The sequence below is a fragment of the Euprymna scolopes genome, chromosome 39, assembly GCF_053919585.1.
Source record: "Euprymna scolopes isolate OS-2025 chromosome 39, ASM5391958v1, whole genome shotgun sequence".
Taxonomy (NCBI): Eukaryota; Metazoa; Mollusca; class Cephalopoda; order Sepiida; family Sepiolidae; genus Euprymna; species Euprymna scolopes.
Genome location: NC_136520.1, coordinates 34118200 through 34136920, shown reverse-complemented (window position 1 = coordinate 34136920; position 18721 = coordinate 34118200). Strand labels below are relative to the sequence as shown.

General features: G+C 32.8%; 1 protein-coding gene and 1 pseudogene across 2 annotated transcripts in view; both read left to right on the top strand.

Annotated features, from left to right (window-relative positions):
• Positions 1-18721, top strand: part of LOC145263731 (disintegrin and metalloproteinase domain-containing protein unc-71-like) — a 647136-nt gene that overhangs the window by 563404 nt on the left and 65011 nt on the right. The window contains exons 10-14 of one of the 2 annotated variants that reach the window (XM_080120709.1): positions 3618-3689; positions 5519-5688; positions 11829-11910; positions 14593-14680; positions 18464-18490. In XM_080120709.1, the coding sequence (XP_079976835.1) occupies positions 3618-3689; positions 5519-5688; positions 11829-11910; positions 14593-14680; positions 18464-18490 (439 nt within the window). The remainder of the gene's footprint in view (positions 1-3617; positions 3690-5518; positions 5689-11828; positions 11911-14592; positions 14681-18463; positions 18491-18721) is intronic. The other variant, XM_080120710.1, reaches the window with a different exon arrangement.
• On the top strand, positions 6979-7096 carry LOC145264060 (5S ribosomal RNA; annotated as a pseudogene).

The following is an 18721-nucleotide window of genomic DNA, read 5'->3' as shown; positions in this document are numbered from 1 at the left end:
TCTTTGCGGTCTCTAGCAAACTATTAAGCCAATTTTGGGTCTAAACATTTGAGATTTTACATAAAGGGTATTCAGACATGCAGCAAGCTTTCTAATCTGATTTTGGCCGAAAATTTGGCTGCCAAGAGGTCAAAGTTTACAGAGTTGACCTTTGCAGACTCTACCAAACTCCTCCGCCAATTTTGGGTCCAAACACTTGAAATTTTAGATGTAGGTTACCATGAGTCAAATTTTTAATATATATATATATATATATATATATATATATATACATATGAACAGTACATAGGGCCCAAGCAAAGCCAGACTAAACTGCTAGTGTATATATATATATATATCCAAGATGCATGTCTGGGGGGGGGGCCTCTCTTCAAGTGAATTAATGTGCCTCCAGATACCAACCTGGAAATTTCTACGACTCAGCGCAGTATATACAGTACCCAACCTTCCCAAATGGTCACCCATTTGGTACTGGTCAGGCTCAATGTTGCTTAACTTTGGTGATCTGGCAAGAACCGGTGTGTCAACATGATTGTGTCATATATATAATATATAATGATTTAAAACCTGTGGTCTACTGTATACTCTGGCCTGTGGCAGTTATCTCCACTGACGGAGGTTAGCAGTAATACCAAAAAGTGTGGATGGTTCTACACAAAGCCTTCACTACTATAAACAAATCATTTGTGTGGATTTCCAAGCAACTGTGTTGTGGCGGAACCTCATACGTCGAAGTCGATGGGAGAATCCATTTATATATATATATACATATATATATCTTCTATAATATAAAGCTGAACATCTGTGTGTGTGTCTGATCATGAATAGGCTCTTATATGGTTGACTATTATAGAAAACTGATCCCGAGACACAGGAATGGGTATTTTTGATCTGGCATAATGACGATTCATTAAAATTGTGGGGTCTGCGTACGCACCTGATTATGGGGTGTTCATTCGCGCCTGACCTCCATAGAATGGAAATATGTCACAAAGTTTAACAAGATTTTTTAATATAGATCCACAGAATATAGTGATAAGTGTTTCAGTGTGAACAGGTATGGTATAATAAATTATGGGGTTTATCTATTTTATTTTTATTTTCATCATATTTTGCTTTGGTTTTGATACCCCCAAATTCGAAGCTATCTCTTTACAAGCCTTCCTTTTCATAACCTATCATACTTTCATAAATCAGAGTCCATTTTCTGTAGGCTGTTTTTGAACCCAGTCAACGACAGGTACTTTTGCTAGTATATATATATATATTCATATGTCCATGAATTTAAAATCGAAAGGAAAAAACAAAATGCCTGATGATTTGTCTGTTTGTTGGGTTTTATTTAAACGAATGTTTAAAATGTGAAGCATATCCCTTCAACTTCCAGTTAGTATCGAATATTCAGAATAGAAATATGGATCATTTTGTCACCTACGTTTTTTAGTTATTCCATTTATAAACAAGTTTTAGGCTGTTTTTAATTTTAGGGTATTATAGTTCAGTTTCCAGTTCATGTTGGTTCATCAGGAGAGAATACACACTGTTTTGGGACCAATTTCTTGACAGTTTTTATGCGTACTGGATCCCTTCATACATACACCCACACATACATATATTTATATATATATATAGAGAGAGAGAGATAGAGAGAGAAAGATTTTGGGTTTCAAATCCAGAGTTCGGATGTGTCTAACTGATGAGCCCAAATGAGGACGAAACTCAAGTCTTAGACTTCCTGTTTGTTGGCTTTCATCGCACTTGTGATCTGTGACATTGTCTGACTGTGGAAATAATTATATATAAAGAAGCTCAATATATATATATTGATATATATTATAAGAAAATATATTTCTACAGAAATATATATATGTATATATATATATATATATATATAAACATATGTATACATACGTTTCCTTCATATATACACACATCCTTTTACAAATTAATTTTCATACTGAAAACAAACTTATATACACTTTTAATCCAACATGATTTCTATATAAACTATGTATTCAAACGAAATCTGCATTCAATGAGTAATCTCATTTGCATATTACATTGGACAAAATATGTTATTGTTTGTTGTAATAGAATCGTTTTAATTGTTTTATGTAGAAATATTGTTTAAAGATGGTTTATTTAATTTATTTTTAATTTAATTCATTTGCAGTTATTAATAACTGATAACAGTTGCATTTAAAACCGGAAGTAAGCTCATTTATGTAAGCTATGAGAGTTACTTTTCATTTGATTTTCATAGATTCAAGATGGATGTGTTTTAATGCTTCCTTAAATCCAACGTGAAGTCACTTTGCATAACAGGTTAGAATATCCAAGGTATCTTAAATAGCATGGGACTAATCCCTCTGCCCGGCAATAAATATTAATCATTATTTTTATACCTACAGACACTAGTGTTTCATACTATTGCAATCATCAGTCCAGGAAGTGACAATTCCTACTAGTCAGGAGATTCAAACCCAGTTACAAAATTACCTTTGACCCCATTTGCTAAGACGTTACCTCCAGGCCACTAACAATTTCCATGATAATTAAGGGAAATTCAACATATATAAATGCGAATGCAAGCACAGCAGTAAGCAGTCGAGTTCATCATAAATGTTGCATAACGCTAATTAACTGCTTTTTTATTTTTTTTATTCTCCAGACAGACTCCATTTTAGAACGCATCTGACTCTTATACAGTTAGAAGATTGCGTTGGTAGCGAGATACCTTCTGGAGCAGTGGAATGATGGCACCATTTTTTTTTGCAATTTTGACAACATGTGTCCTGATAGACCAACACACAACCTACCTTTAAAAATTTGTTTTCTAGGGTTTTCGGTTGTGCTAAAAACGAATATCGCATTTAAAATTGAGGCCGACAACTAGTTTTCGCAATATTGCAAACATACTTTTCCGCCTGTTTCATGTCGCAATGTAAAGTGGCGACCATGTTTGTTTATGCAGCACTCAAAAAGGGAGGGGGACGACGTAATGAAATTACAAGATAATGCAGAGCTAATCTTTTTTTTTATTATTTATAAGCGAAAGGAAAGAAAAATAAAAGTGCACGTGCATATTTTTGCCGCAATATTTAATATAGGTCTTCCATTTGGGGTCAGGAGTGAAGGTCTGACCCTAGAAGCTTGTCAAAGCAGGAAGCTTCTTTAAGACAAGAGCCATTCATATCAATTGGGGCCAAATATGGGGATCAGAGTGTTTATGGTGAAAAGATAGGAGCTTGGTTTTTGATGCGTCAAAATTAACCAGCCATCATTTGCCTCCTTGCACCGCATACTCAAGGTTGGAAGAAAGAGACTCAGATCTTAGTCGTTGTTGGCCTTTGAAGTGTTGTCATAGATGGTGTCATCTGCATATATATTAGATGACTGATTGGTAAGGTAATGTTTTAAGCTCTATTTATAAGAAGGCCAAAATAACTCAATTGGTAGAACAATTTCCAGTCATGGCATCTGTTTTATCATAACAAAGGTCCATACAAAATTTCATCCAGATTGGCTCAGTAGTTTCTGAGAAAAAGTGGAACGGACAGACAAACTAAGAGAATATAATATACATTTTCTAACTTTAATTTTTTCATCTTTTTCAGTATCAGAATCTGAACTTGAGCCAGTCGGATATGATCCTCTATGCCCTCGGCACAGCTAATATTTTGGACGTGGTAAGTAATTTTAAAATGTTTTCTTTTTGGCATAATTGGCTGTTCAAACTTACTTATCATTTATATATAATCCTCTTTCTCCATATTGTGAAATAAATACATATCTACTTGTTTCTCTGTGTTGCTGGATTAATACATTAGAGCTATTTATCTCTTACCTTTGTAGATTGTAAAAGAATAGTGTATGTTTTGAAAACAAGGGTATTTTATTCTTACCTCCTTTGTTTAAAAACTGAAATGTTATTTTTTTTTTTTACTCTGTAAATTATTGAATAAAAGTTTGTGTTTAAAAACTGAGCTATTATGTCTGTTACCTCAATAGAATGTGAAATTGATGTATTTATTTTGAAAAACAGAGTTAATTATTTTCCTCTTCTGTAAAATGTAAAACTGATGCTTCATTATATGGCCTCTAAACTCATCTTCCACATGTTCTTCATTCAACCTCCACGCCTAAGGGAATGCCATCCTGTAATTAAAGTTTAATATTCACAGTTTCATAGTGACTAACTTCAAGAAAAAACCGATGGAAGGCAGAAGACCTTTATTCAATGGGATTTTCATTTTAATTAGTGAGTGGGAAGGGGAGAAAATAAAAAAATATCAAAATCACTAATTATTTATATCTTGTTATCCCATGTCATGTCACATTTAACAAAGAAAGAGAATAATATAAAAGAGATTCTGTTGCAGAAGCACACATGTGCTTTGTATTATCTTCTCTCTTTTGAGCCATGTGACATCTTTTACTTTTTACAGCCTAAGCAATTGTTCACTCTGAGTCAAAGTTGACCTGTGCTAATCTCTTGACAGTTTCCATTTCCTGTTGATCTCAACTGACTAAATTATATACAAGTGGATTTATCTGATCAATATCTAACAATTTAGTCCCCACTGATATGGTATTATACTCTTGAAACAACACAACTTGTTTTTATCATAAAAAGAAAGGTGTTTCTTATTGCAACGGTGTATTTGGTACTAGAATCATGTCAGAGATAAAAATGTCTTGCATTGTGTGATCGCAGCTTAACTACTTTTCAAATACAACGAAAAGGGGAGAAAAATGTAATAAACATGATTCATGTTTTTGCATTTTTGAGATGAGGATTAGTTATTCATATTATTTGGATTCTTTGAACTATTGTTCTCATCTTGAGTGTTATTGGCACAACTTTTTCGCAATGTTTCAGTCCATGTAATTTTTAACATTCTTCAGGTGTATCTTGTCAAACTTGAGAATCTTTCTGTCGAACTTCGAATGGAATCCTTTATTTAATCCATGGAGTAGCATACTCTGATTTCACTAGCCATGACTGGGTATGGTATTTTTTTGTGTCGCCTGTACTGAAGATTAAACACTCAAGATGAGAACAGTAGTCTGAAGAATCCAAATAATACGTACATGGTTAATGTTGAAATAGAAGAAACAAAATACAAGGAAGAAAGTATTTATTGGATTAAAAGAGAGGGGAATGATGCATTGAGGGAAGTGGTTGGAAAAATAAAAGCGATTGGAATCTCTTTGGAATTGTTTGGTAGCATTGTCGTGAGAAAAAAGTAGTCAAAGAAAATAGAAACCGAAAAGAGATGATGAAAACATTGTGAAAAGGGAAAATTGTACTTACCTTGCCCCATTCTGAAATCGAAGAAATGAAAGACTGAAAAGGAGAAATATATTGGGTAAAAAGCAGGAAGTATGATGCATTGTGGTTGACAATATCCTAAGAGTTTGTTGGTTGTATTGTGGTGAATAGAAAATTTGTCTCTTTGTATTGATGTTACAAAAAACAAACAAACTGTACATTGCTCTTGTTTCTCTCTTGCAGTACTATAAAGAAATGTATATCCATGTCTCACTGGTGTACACGGAGCTTTGGAATCCCGTTGACCAGATCACAGTGAGCAGTGTTGTACGCGAAACCCTCAAGAATTTCCTAGAATTCAAGAAAAAACATCTGCCTGCAGAAATCCAAGATGCCATGGTACACCTTGTCACGTAAGTTTTTCAATTGTTTTTCATGGCGTCTATCTTTCTATTTTCTTCATAAATATTCTACATCAAGGCAGCCATATTTGTGTAAGGAAAAGTAACTCTTTCTGTCTTATTCAATTCTGGCATTTTTCTTTATTCTTTCATATTATTCACTCACTTATAATCAAAACAAAGCCAATGAACAAGGCAAATAAAATGATCAGTTGATTAAGATAACTAGAAATTTTATTTTAATGGAAGCAAATGTTATTGTTAGAATACTTAACACTTTAATAAAACCTCAATAGAGTATTGTACTTAATTCTAGGAATTAGTAGCTAGATATGCGAATTAGGATATAATATTAAAATATGAAGGCTTACTAAGAAAAGTGACCCCAATTGAAGCGCAAATACGATTATTATAATAGCACCTTATAAATAATCGTATTTGTGCTTCAAATTTTAGTACGGACTTTTTTTTCCATCCTTAGCAAGTCGCACTCTCTTTACCATCTCAAAATTCTAGAAACTATATATATTAAGACTCTGAGACCTTCTCTTTGCAAACAAAAAGAGAATCTCTTAGGGCTTAATCTAGTTTCTATTTAATACCCCCCCCCCTACTTTTTCATCTCCGATTCATTGTTCCCCCTTTTTCTTTTTAAAACGTAATTAAGCTCGATTTTAGCTCTGTTGAATGAGCTTCGAAACTGGTCAGCTGATGCATTCATTTTTATTTTTTGATTTCACAATCTAAAATAAAGAATGTTTTCGAACAGGTTTAAATTTGGTCTTTACATAACCATAATATAATATATATATATATATATATATATATATATATATATATATATATATATATATATATATATACATACAGGCTGCCCACAAGGTCTGGCTACATAATCTACAGGCTGCTTCCACAAAGTCTGGCTACATAATGTAGCCAGACTGTGTGGACACCCTGTATATATATATATATATATATATATATATATATACAGGGTGTCCACAAAGTGTATATATATATATATATATATATAGTTTTTGTACTAGAGTGTCACCGCTTTTCAAAATCCACTTGATGCTAAGTGCTAACAAGCGTCAGGTGATCAGTGAGACAACATCATGATGATTAGTAATTGTACAAATTTGACTATTTAAGAGGACAACTTTTGTTTACATTGGACTTTAAAAGGACCATGTTATAGTCAGATGGAAAGCAGTTCTGTGCTATTGTGTTCCACAGATGGATATTTCTAAGAAAAAAAAAGATTTGCTCATAAAATTTACATTTAGTTATAGGCACAGATTATACAGCATAATCAGATTAACGCACCAGTTCCCATCAGATCACTGAAGTTAAGCAATGTTGAGCCTGGTAAGTACTAAAATGGGTGACCATTTGGGAATACCAGGTGCTGTATGTGCTTTCTGTTTATCTCAGTATTGTTTCTAGTTAGTCTTGGGCCTCTCCTTGCCAGTGGACTTAAGCAGTGCCGATTCAGGAGAGGTTTGGTTGCCTAAGAATTATATGCGCAGCTACCCTTACAGGGGTGTCCATTGTCTCTGGAGACTGAACAGAGACGTCGATAGGCACAGAGTGTAAGGAAAATTGTTGGCAGTGGTTGTAGCTAAAAAGGACAGCTTTTAGAAATTGACTTCCAAATTAACTTATTTCTTGATGTTTGTTTATTTCTCTTATCACTTCACTTCCTCCAATGTTTTCCTTGAACTTTCTCTGCCACAAGAAAAATTTATTAGTTGCATAGATTTTAAACATAGTTAAGTTCCTAAGAAAAAGAATCATTGTTTCTAACTAGCAGTTCAGCCCGGTTTTGCTCAGGCCCTATGTACTGCTCATAACTTTATATGCATATATATATATATATTAAAAAGTTTGACTCGTATCCAGGTAACCTACATCTAAAATTTCAAGAGTTTAGACCCAAAATTGGTGGAGGAGTTTGTTAGAGTCTGCAAATTTTCGCCCAAAAACTGATTAAAAAACTTGCTGCATGTCTGAATACCCTTTATGTAAAATTTCAAATGTCTAGACCCAAAATTGGTTGAATAGTTTGCTAGAGACTGCAAAGGTCAAATCTTTTGAACTGTGACCTCTTGGCAGCAAAATTTTCAGCCAAAAACCAATTAAAAAGCTTGCCCTATGTCTGAATACACAATATGTAAAATTTCAAATGTTTAGACCAAAAATTAGCTGAATAATTTAGTAGAGACCACAGAGGTAAAAAAATTTTTAACTTTGACTCCAATTTTGACCCCTTAACATTTCTTGTTTTGGGCTCAAATCAAATTAAAAATTTGATCCATGTCCAAATAACCTACATCTAAAATTTCAAGTGTTTAGACCCAAAATTGACAGAGGAATTTGGTAGAGTTCTCAAAGGTCAAATCGTTGAACTGTGACCCTTTGACAACATAATTTTTGGCCGAAACCTGATTAAAAAGATTTTCCCAAATCTCAATATCCCTTATCTCAAATCTCGAGTCTATAGACTGAAAACTAACAGAGTAGTTTTGTAGGGAAATGTACACACACACACAGTCACTTTTATAGATATACTAACATGGGTGCCCAGCGTTGCCTGGGTGTTTGGAGGTGTGTGTTGAGCAAAAAAAAGAAAAAAAAAAGTGGTAGTAGGAAGGCAGGCTCGAACCCGTACTGCGAAGGAGGAAAAGAATGTGAAAAAAAATGTGACGTCTTTGCTGTTACGACCACCGTCAAACGGGGAGTGATGTAGGTTTTAATTAAGGCTAGACAATCCAAAAGAGGGGATGCCTTTCGAAAATATCGCCGAAAAAAAGCGACCCCTCCCTGTAGAAAAGTGTAAAAAAAGTTTTAGCCAATTTTTCGGTATTTTTCATCTGAAGGGTCGAGATTCAAACGATACTGATATTGTGAAAATCCGCTGCCTCTGTCAAAAGTTTTAGGAGACATGCAAACATACATACATACATACATACATACATACATATATTGATAGCTCAAATTTTCAACCCCAACCGATTAAAAAGCTTACCCTATCTCTGAATACCCTTTATGTGAAATGTTCAAATGGTAGAGACCACAGAGGCCAATTTTTTTTTTAACTTTGACCCCTATTATGATCCCTTAACATTTATTGTTTTGGGTTCAAATCAAGTTATTAAGTTAGATCCATGTCCAAGGAACCTATATCTAAAATTTCAAGTGTTTCGATATAGATAAATAGATAATCATTTTTTCCTTTTGTCTTTTTTTTTTTCCGGTAATGAATGCATGGTAAGAAATATTCTTAAACTGATTGATTAAAACAAAGATTTAATGAAATTGATTTTAGATATTTGATTCTCTTTTAGATGATAAAATAATATGGAAGAAGAACCATCTTCTATTATATATAGGGCAGTTGTCTGTGTGTATGTGTGTTTGCATATCCAGCTAAAAGTAAAAACTAAAAAACAAAGATCCACAAAGTTGCTATATTATTAGTCAGCATTACCCCGGATGAATAGTATCTAAAACTTAGAAAAACATTATTTAATTTTTCGGTCATTGTATTTAGTAATTTGAAACGAAAATAAAGACTCATTTCTCAAATAATCGGTTACAGAAATGAGTTGTGTGTGTGTGTGTGTTTAGCTAGAGAGGAATGGGTTGGGTGAAGGAGAGGAAGGAAGTAAATGAAAAAGATAGATAGATATAAAGAGGTATGATTACACTTTTACTGTGGGCAACGACATGTATCCTTGCTAGTCTTTTCATGAATCCAAATTCTTTGTTCTGTAATTAAGAAATTATTACTGATTTCCAGACTAAAAGACTTGATAGGAACAAAAATTAAAAACAAAAAGTGATAACAACAATTTTATCAGACACTTCAAAATGAAGAATTAGCTAATTAAGCTAACGAAGTTGTCTTTATAATATTTGTTCCCATTTTTTTGCATGGGAGAGGGGGATCTATTTTTCAGACATAATAACTCCCAGTTTAACTTTATTGTTTGGTGCATTTTAGATATTTCATATTCGTAACATTTTATAGAAAACTTTGACTTGCCCATTTGGCATATTAGTTAGAATGTTTGCTAAAGGTTCAGAAGACCAGGGTTCAATCCTCAGTTGAGTCATATGTCAAATTAAAAAAATAAAAAATACTTGATGTCCCTTTGCTAAATACTGAGCATTATAATTTAATCAAGTGAATTTTTTTCTTTTACAACTGAATCACCACTTATCAAGGCTCAAAGCCATTTAAGGATAAGGTTGATGAGTGCCAGGTGGCCAGTGAGACAACACCGTAATGACCATTAATGGTGGAAATTGGTAAGATGTTATATTCATCTGAGAAGCAGCCAAGCAGTATAGTGTTCCACAGACAGACAGTTCTAGGAAACAAATTTTGTTCATGGAATTTTCATTTAGTTTTAGGTACAGGTAGAAAATAAGAGAAACTACTGATAGTGGTTGTAGCTAAAATAGTTCTGAGAAGGGAGCAGTGACCTCACTTGCACCTCAATCTAGTAGATAATGAAAAGGAAGCCTTCGGGTCGCCCTTGACTATGGTAAACCATTTTACTTGTTTTACTATAGAAAAGTGTGCAACTATCACAAAAAGTTTATCATTTTTTTGTTAATCTAACTAATTGGACAATATATTTTTTTACTGCATTTCAATTATCTCTGATGAAGTCATTTCCACGTATACATTACAAGCCTGTTGCCCAACAAATTATGTATTGAATCATGAGTATCAATAAATGATTAATTATTATCAATAAATTAATGATATAAATTGGGTAGAATTTTACTATTTAAGAGGATAGCTCAACAAGAACTTGTTTACATTGGACTTGAAGGCTACCATACTGTTGTCTGGGAAGCAGACCAATGGAACAGAGTTTCACAAACAGGTAGTTCTAGGAAAGAAGCTTTGTTCATGGAATCTACGTTTAGATTTAGGCACAGATAGAGAGTGGGAAAAATTGTTGATAGTGGTTGTAGCTAGTCGACTGTTTTTGTGAAAGTTTGACAAGGGGGACCATAGATTGGAGATCAAAAAAACAAAATGAAAATAACGAGAGAGCAGAGACAGGCTCACAGCATCTCTTCTGTGGGAAAGAGGTTGCAGAGAAGAGAAAAAGGGCATCACCTACTAGGTTTCAAAGCCGTTTTTGAAGGCAGGATAGAACGTGCCGAGCAGCTCCTGCCCAGATGTAGCAACAGTACATTTTAGGACGTATCTGGCTATTATCAATGTCCATCATATCCAAGTAGGCTGTTCTAAACATTGTCAAAGGATACTGCCTTTGTACGAATAAGATGAAAGCGCCTATGGTACGTCTTTTGCTGGGTTTCATAGAGACTACAATTTTGACATTGAAAAACTTCTCAAAAAATATATTTAACTTCCTGCTAAAAACTTTTATGCCGGAATCACATTCCCTCATAATTCTCCACTGCTCAGGTGAGGGTAATTATCACAAGATCAGCAGCCACAACGTATCCATCACCGCCTTGAACTGTTTGCTCATCCGTATATTAACCATGGCTTCTGGCATTCTAAACCGAAAAATATGTTGTCTAACGATTAAGCTGAAATTGTCTCGGACACAACTTCTCTGAAATTTTTACAAAACTCTCTCTGCAGAGATGATTTGAAGAAGACGTTACAAGGCAGATTGCAGTTGACGTATATGACATTAAAGGCAAAGATGAGATCGCCAAGCAACCACTTATACTCTAGTGAGAACAGGTTGAGGGCCTCCAATCGTTTGTAGCATTTGTGTGGAGTTGATGGATTTAATCTACAACATTCTTTCTTCTATAACTTGCGGTCCTGGATGTGACCTTAAACTATATCCGATGGTGAGGCCCCAGCTTGCAGGCTTTGGAGAGTGTGGAGCCACCCCTTAATTACCATTGCTCCCAGGTCCACTCTGACCCAGAGTGGTAGTACCTGTCAGAGTCCCAACTATGTGTTAAATAGTAACCGACTTGAAGGAAACAAATATATTTTATTCAGGAATTTCTTCAAAATTATTGGATTCGACATTAAATAACCTGAAAAGGGTGGATATGCCGTAAAACAAAAACCAACCAACTTCTATAACTTGCTTGTTCTTCTTGCTTAAGTTTATGTCTTCTTTTTTTTTCCACAGAAGCAAAAAAATGGAAAACAATGTGATTGGAATGGCCATTCCTGATTCTATCTGCACTGACCGTTCCATTGGTATCTCTCGGGTAAGTAATAAGTTAGAACTCTTTTAAAAGTTCAACTTAGTTCCATTCAAGACCCCAAATGTTAGATCTAACATTTGTGGTCTTTTACGGGAGACAAAATTTTCAGACATTAGCATTGAAGATTGAATCTTTAACTTTCAAAACTGATTGTGTCACAGATTCTTTAATGTTTAAGTTATTTTCTGTAATAAGATTTTGTCTATTTGGCTTAAACACAAGCCATTCCTATAACGGGCCAAGAGATCTAACATTTGAGGTCTTTTACTGGAGATTAAATTTTTTTAACTGTTAAAACTTCATTCTCATTACTCTGCGAAAATTTCATTCCGAAAAGGAATTCTAACCCATCAAATTTATTACAGCAGAGCTTATATATTATATCACAATTGGATTATAATTTTGTGAGTAGACTATAAAAGTAAAAATTGAATTTTATTGAAAACAATTTTTTTTTACCATTATTCATTTTTTTTAGTTAAAATTCATTATTCATTTTTTTTTAGTTAAAATTCATTATTCATTTTTTTTTAGTTAAAATTCATTATTCATTTTTTTTTAGTAAAAATTCATTATTCATTTTTTTTAGTTAAAATTCATTATTCATTTTTTTAGTTAAAATTCATTATTCATTTTTTGGAGTTAAAATTCATTATTCATTTTTTGGAGTTAAAATTTATTATTCATTTTTTTTAGTTAAAATTCATTATTTATTTTTTTTTAGTTAAAATTCATTATTCATTTTTTAGTTAAAATTCATTATTTATTTTTTTTTAGTTAAAATTCATTATTCATTTTTTTTTTTTAGTTAAAATTTATTATTCATTTTTTTTTAGTTAAAATTCATTATTCATTTTTTTTAGTTAAAATTCATTATTCATTTTTTTCTTTTTTTAGTTAAAATTCATTATTCATTTTTTTTAGTTAAAATTCATTATTCATTTTTTTTAGTTAAAATTCATTATTCATTTTTTTTTAGTTAAAATTCATTATTCATTTTTTTGAGTTAAAATTCATTATTCGTTTTTTTTTAGTTAAAATTCATTATTCATTTTTTTCTTTTTTTAGTTAAAATTCATTATCCATTTTTTTGGTTCAAAATTGTTGTGAACCAGAAGGGTTACTATAGGAAGATACGGACACAGATATGGGTTAGAAAAAATGTATTTGTATTGGGAACAAAACAAAATATACAAAGAAAAACAGTCATAACACTTAACGTCAAGATGGCATACTACGAATTGTCCATCCACTATGAGATTCAGTCCTTCTTGGACTATTTATACAGTTTGGAAGAGTTCATTATTTTGTGCATGGTTGAGTCCCCACAGGAATAAATGTATTCGAAATATTATGTTTATTTGGATTCATTGGACTACTGTTCTCCTCATGGTTGTGATTTTCACAGCTTTTCAGTCAACGTAACCTCCAATTAGGAATTTGGGTGAAACCCTTTATTTTATTTTATGGGGATAGCATGCTCTTGTTCTGTCAGCCATGACTGGATAGAGGTCCCAAGTAATTCGCAATTGTATTACTTGGAAAAACCAATTGTAAAACGCAGTATTCTTCTGAAGGTTGAAGGTTCAATCCTCAGTGTGGACGACCAAAAAATACAATTGTGAATTACTTAGAACTTCTATCCAGCCACAGCTGACAGAACAAGAGCATGCTACCCCCGTGAAGTAAAATAAAGGGTTCCACTTGAAATTCCGTCCAAATTCTCAAGTTCAACAGAAACATTTCCAAGTTCATCGAGATACACCTGAAGAAGATCGGGCTGGTGCATCTGATACTAGTCTCTCACTCCTGGACAGGGTTTAGAAGAGAGTCGCCAACCTGATAGGTCCTGAACTGTCATCTAAGCTTCAGCCTCTGTCCCATCAACAAAATGTTGCATCCCTCTGCTTGTTCTACAAGTATTTTAACGGTGAATGCTCTGACGAACTTCAAGCACTTGTACCCCCTCGACGTAAATACCCCCGACAAGCAGCTAAATCCCACCCCTACACAGTAGAGATCCTTAGATGTAAGAAAGCCTTTTACTCCAATAGTTTCTTGCCCAAAACTGCTAGACTTTAGAACTCCCTTCCAGGATTCTGCTTTCCCAAGTGTACTGACATGCAGAAGTTCAAGTGTAATGTGAACAGATATCTTACTGCTCATCTCCCTTCATAATATCCCTTCAACTTATGGTCCTTAAAACTATATCCGATGGTGAGGCTCCAGTTTGCAGGCTTTAGGGAGTGTGGTGCCACCCTTTAATTGCCATTGCTCCCAGGTCCACTCTGACCCGGAGTGGTAGTACCTGTTAGGGTCCCAAGTATGGGTTAAATAGAAACCGACTTGAAAAAAATATATATTCTATTTAAAAAATATTTCTTCAAAATAACTGGATTCGGCATTAAATAACCTGAAAAGGGTTGATATGCCGTAAAACAAAAACAACCAACCAACCCTTCAACTTATGTCCCCAATAGTAGCCCCCTACTTCAAAGTGGTACTGTGCCTTGTTTGAGGTGAAAATGGAATTTAAAAAAAAAATAAAAATAAAAAAACAAGAATCAAGATATGAATAACCAATCTTCATCTCAAAAATTCAGAAATGTCATTATTTTTATTATTTTGGTTTGTGAATTCCAAAAGATTCTTCCTGACTTGTTCTCTTTCTTTGACAATTTGCAGAGTGCCAGTCCGTTTGAGCCTCAACAGGCTGCATCTGTTCTCGCTCATATGATTGGTCACAACATGGGAATGAAACATGATGAAGACGGTAAGTTCTTTGATATACACAATACTATATGATATAACTTGCATACAGCGGGATATTAAGAGCTTATCATTATAACCTTAAAGATTACATATCTTAAATTTGATTGGAGAGCAATTACAGATATCAATTCTCTTTCTTTTGATTTTTTAATTTCTTTTCTTTACTCATGGTAAATAATTTGTTTGTAATTATTACTATGTATATAATGTTAGCTATGTGTATGTTTACATATATCTATGTACATGATTCACTCCTAAACTAATTAACTGATCATTATATTAAGAGCTAATCATTATAACCTTAAAGATTACATCCCTTAGATCGGAAAAGCTTTTACGTGAGCCAACATTGTTCTTTCTTTTTCTTTCTTTTTTTTTTTTTTTTTTTTTTTTTTTTTACATATGAAAAATAATTTTTTGATCTCTGTTTATATATAAAGCTAGGTATGTTTATATGTTTACATATTTCTATGTACAGTAAGCACCCCTACACTAATTAACTGATCATTATGAATTTTGGAACTTATCCGCTAGGAGTAAGGAGTTGTAATGCAGACTATGTTTAATTTAATTTAGTTTCGTGTAAATGGAGCAAGGAGAAAAGTGAAGCAATTCATGAAAATTTAGATACCTCTGATTTTCGCAAAATTTTTGACATTAAATAATAAATATTCCCCAAATTTTAATTTCTGTGGGGTATTTTAAAAGGTTTTTAGTTGATATAATATAGGCACACTCTACAATTTGAAAATTCAGAATTGCATTGAATTTGATAAATAGTTATTACACATCAATGAAACAAGATTTCCTGAATTTCAATTTCTTAAGAACCCTTAAGCTTAAACTTTAAATTTTAGACATTTTCTAGAATTAAAATAATGTAATGGATTTTGATCAAAATCGGAATAAGGATTGTAAACGTTAAGTTTAGTACCATCATGTATTGATTTTAGTCTATGTAAGGAGATATAAATACTCATGGACAACTCTGGGCCGGGTCAGCTAGTTATTTATAATATAGATTTGCTATATCAGATATCATCAGTCTGTGGCAATTTCCATTGTAAGATAACAGTTTTAATTAAATTTTTTTTTAAGGTATGCTATAATATTAAACATTTTTTTTTTTGGGGGGGGGGGGTAATTAGCGAAACTGTAGTTGTAACAAAAAACAGATTTAAAAGAAAAAAAGGAAAAGGAACTATCATTGAACTTTTCATTCAGAATTGGATTGACGATAGTCGAAGGCTGCACTAGAAGTGTGAAATAATTATTATGTCATTCTTAGTTATTATTGCCTTCGAGAAAGAAGACTCACTTGGAACTGATTTTTAAATGAGTGACTTCCTCAAATAGCCATAATATTAAACAGGGTGCAGAAAAAGCTCCAGCCCCCTGTTGCATCACCGCAGCGCTGTACTGGTTTTACAATTACTTCCACAAAATGTGCTCCGAGGAATTAATTGCACTCAAACCCAACCCACAAAACTAGCAGCAAAATCCCACCCTTTTACTGAAAATGTCCCGAGATGCCAGAAGATTTTTCTGCTCTAGTAGCTTATTTCCTCAGATTTGCAGGACTTTGGAATTTCCTCCCTACTTCCTGTTTCCCGATATCAGAAATATGCAGAAATTTAAATGTAATGTAAACAAACATCTCGCTACCTAACTCCTCCACTGCTGTTGCCCTCTATAAATCCTGCCCTTATCATAGTAGTCCCTTAATACTTTCTTAGAGAGTGAACAAAAAACGTGTTCATTATCTAATACCAAGTTATCTTATTGGATTTTCTATGTTAGACCTAAATAGTGATGTATCTCGTGTCACATCGATATTTGATTCTGATTATCCAGTCAATTACATCATTTGTTCATTCTCTATTGTTTGCTATTGAAAATTAACATTCCAATCGATTTCAATGAGTACATATTATACCCAGTTTAGGCAAGATACAGATCGAGACATACACCAGTACTTTTCATTTATTACAAATACATAAAATTGAAAATACCTATGTGAGAAAGAGGGGCAGAGTGAAAGAAAAATTAATTTCATTAACACCTTCTCCTGCAAACAAGAAATATAATTCTGTTTTTTCCCCCTTATTTATTCCTTTTTATTTTTTTTTCTTTTGCACAAATTTTGAAAGTCAATTTACATTTTTTTTTTTTTTTCAGTTAAAAATAATATTTGAATGTAATGTTGCAAAGATGTCAGGAATTTTAGTTAAACCATTCTATATTTATTTATTCATTTTTTTTTTTACGTGAAAATAAGGAGATTCAAATGTATTTTATTTGAAAATAAGGAGATTCAAATGTATTTTATTTGAAAATAAGGAGATTCAAATGTATTTTATTTGAAAATAAGGAGATTCAAATGTATTTTATTTGAAAATATAAAGAACCTTATACATTCCCAGCCAACGCCGGGTCAGGTCAACTAACATTATATAATTCAGTTAAAAATGAAATGGGTGTCATTTTTAATGTCAGTTTCATTTTTTGATTCTCATTATCTAATGTATAAACATATCTTACTGAATTTCCCATGGAAGACCTAAATAGCAATACATCTGATAAATCGATATTTGATTATATCTAGTCACTTCTATTTTTATTCTTACAACATATGCTCCTATTTACAATGCCTCCCCACGGGACAGAGTTAGACACCAGGGTCGTTTTTTAATGTGGAGAAAAGGAACAAAAATTAAAATTGTCTCAGTCGTGAAGGATTTCTCCTCCACTGACAGAGAACAAGAAATTGAAGTGCAGCATCTGAAGAACAGATACTGCACTTTGAGGTATTTATTTGCTCCCCCACTGAGCAAATTAGGCACAAGGCCGATTTTTAAAGTGAGGAGTGAAGGGGAAATGGAGACCAACTCCCCGGGGAGTAGGGGAGCTGGATAGTGACAATTGGTATGAAGGGTTGCCCCTACATTGACCAAGGTCTTATATGTGGGGTTTCCCCCACATATGGTATTTGCTTGCAGTATCTGCCGGAACAGATACTGCACTTTGATCTTGTCCCAAAGTCCAAGATGCTTTATACAAAGAACAAAAGTGTAATTTGTTTCATTTTGTTCCAAAACGAATTGTTCCAAAAAGAAAATTATTACAGTGAATACAATTTAAATAATGACCTAAAAAAAAAAAAAAAAAAAAAAAAAAAAGATTAAAATGTAAGGGAGATAATTCCTATTTTAAATTTAAGGTATGATTAAGAGTTATCAGTCTTACATTTTAAACTTTTTTTTTTTTTCATCTCTCTCGACTTACACATTATTTTTATAAGATTAAAATATTCAAACTAAAATTATATTAATGAATCCCAGTAGTATATACACGGGCATGAAACAAGTCAATAGATACCCAACAACAACAACAAAAAAAAAAAATACATGTTTAAAGTTTTTGCCTCTTTCATCGATGTTTACTCTTATAGGAGCTAATCTTATAGTTTATGCAAGGATAAGCTCCTATGATTCTAGCAAAAGCAATATTTTTGTTTCATCAAGTTAAAGGTTTTCTTTCAAAATCATTTCTGAGTTTCGCAGTCACAGAAAGAACCATCATAAATAAAAATAAGAAATAAAAATTTTGTTCTAAGTCTATCAGCACCCTCTAATGAGGGTGTCTATTTATTTATTTCATGTATGTGTAGCATAGATTATACTAACCCTGTTCTTATTTAAGATTTTTCTTATGTGTCTTCTTTTTGTATACTTTCTAACATATCTTGTGGACCATATTTTTTTCTTCTTCATTATGCCTACAGAGGAATGGCGGAAACTCTATCATGAAGGTATTGTATTCTGCCAGGAAATCTATAGAATTCTTGATGATGTCATTTTTTTTTTTTTCGTCATTTCATTGTTTGTTATCCTCCATTTTGTCAACTCATCGTTTGCTATCCTCCATTTTTGTGATTTTTTTTATTTTGCTATCCTTCATGTTGTCAACTCATTATTGTCTTTTATTTTTGTCAATTTTTATTTGTTATCCTCCATTTTGTCAACCCATTATTTACTATTCG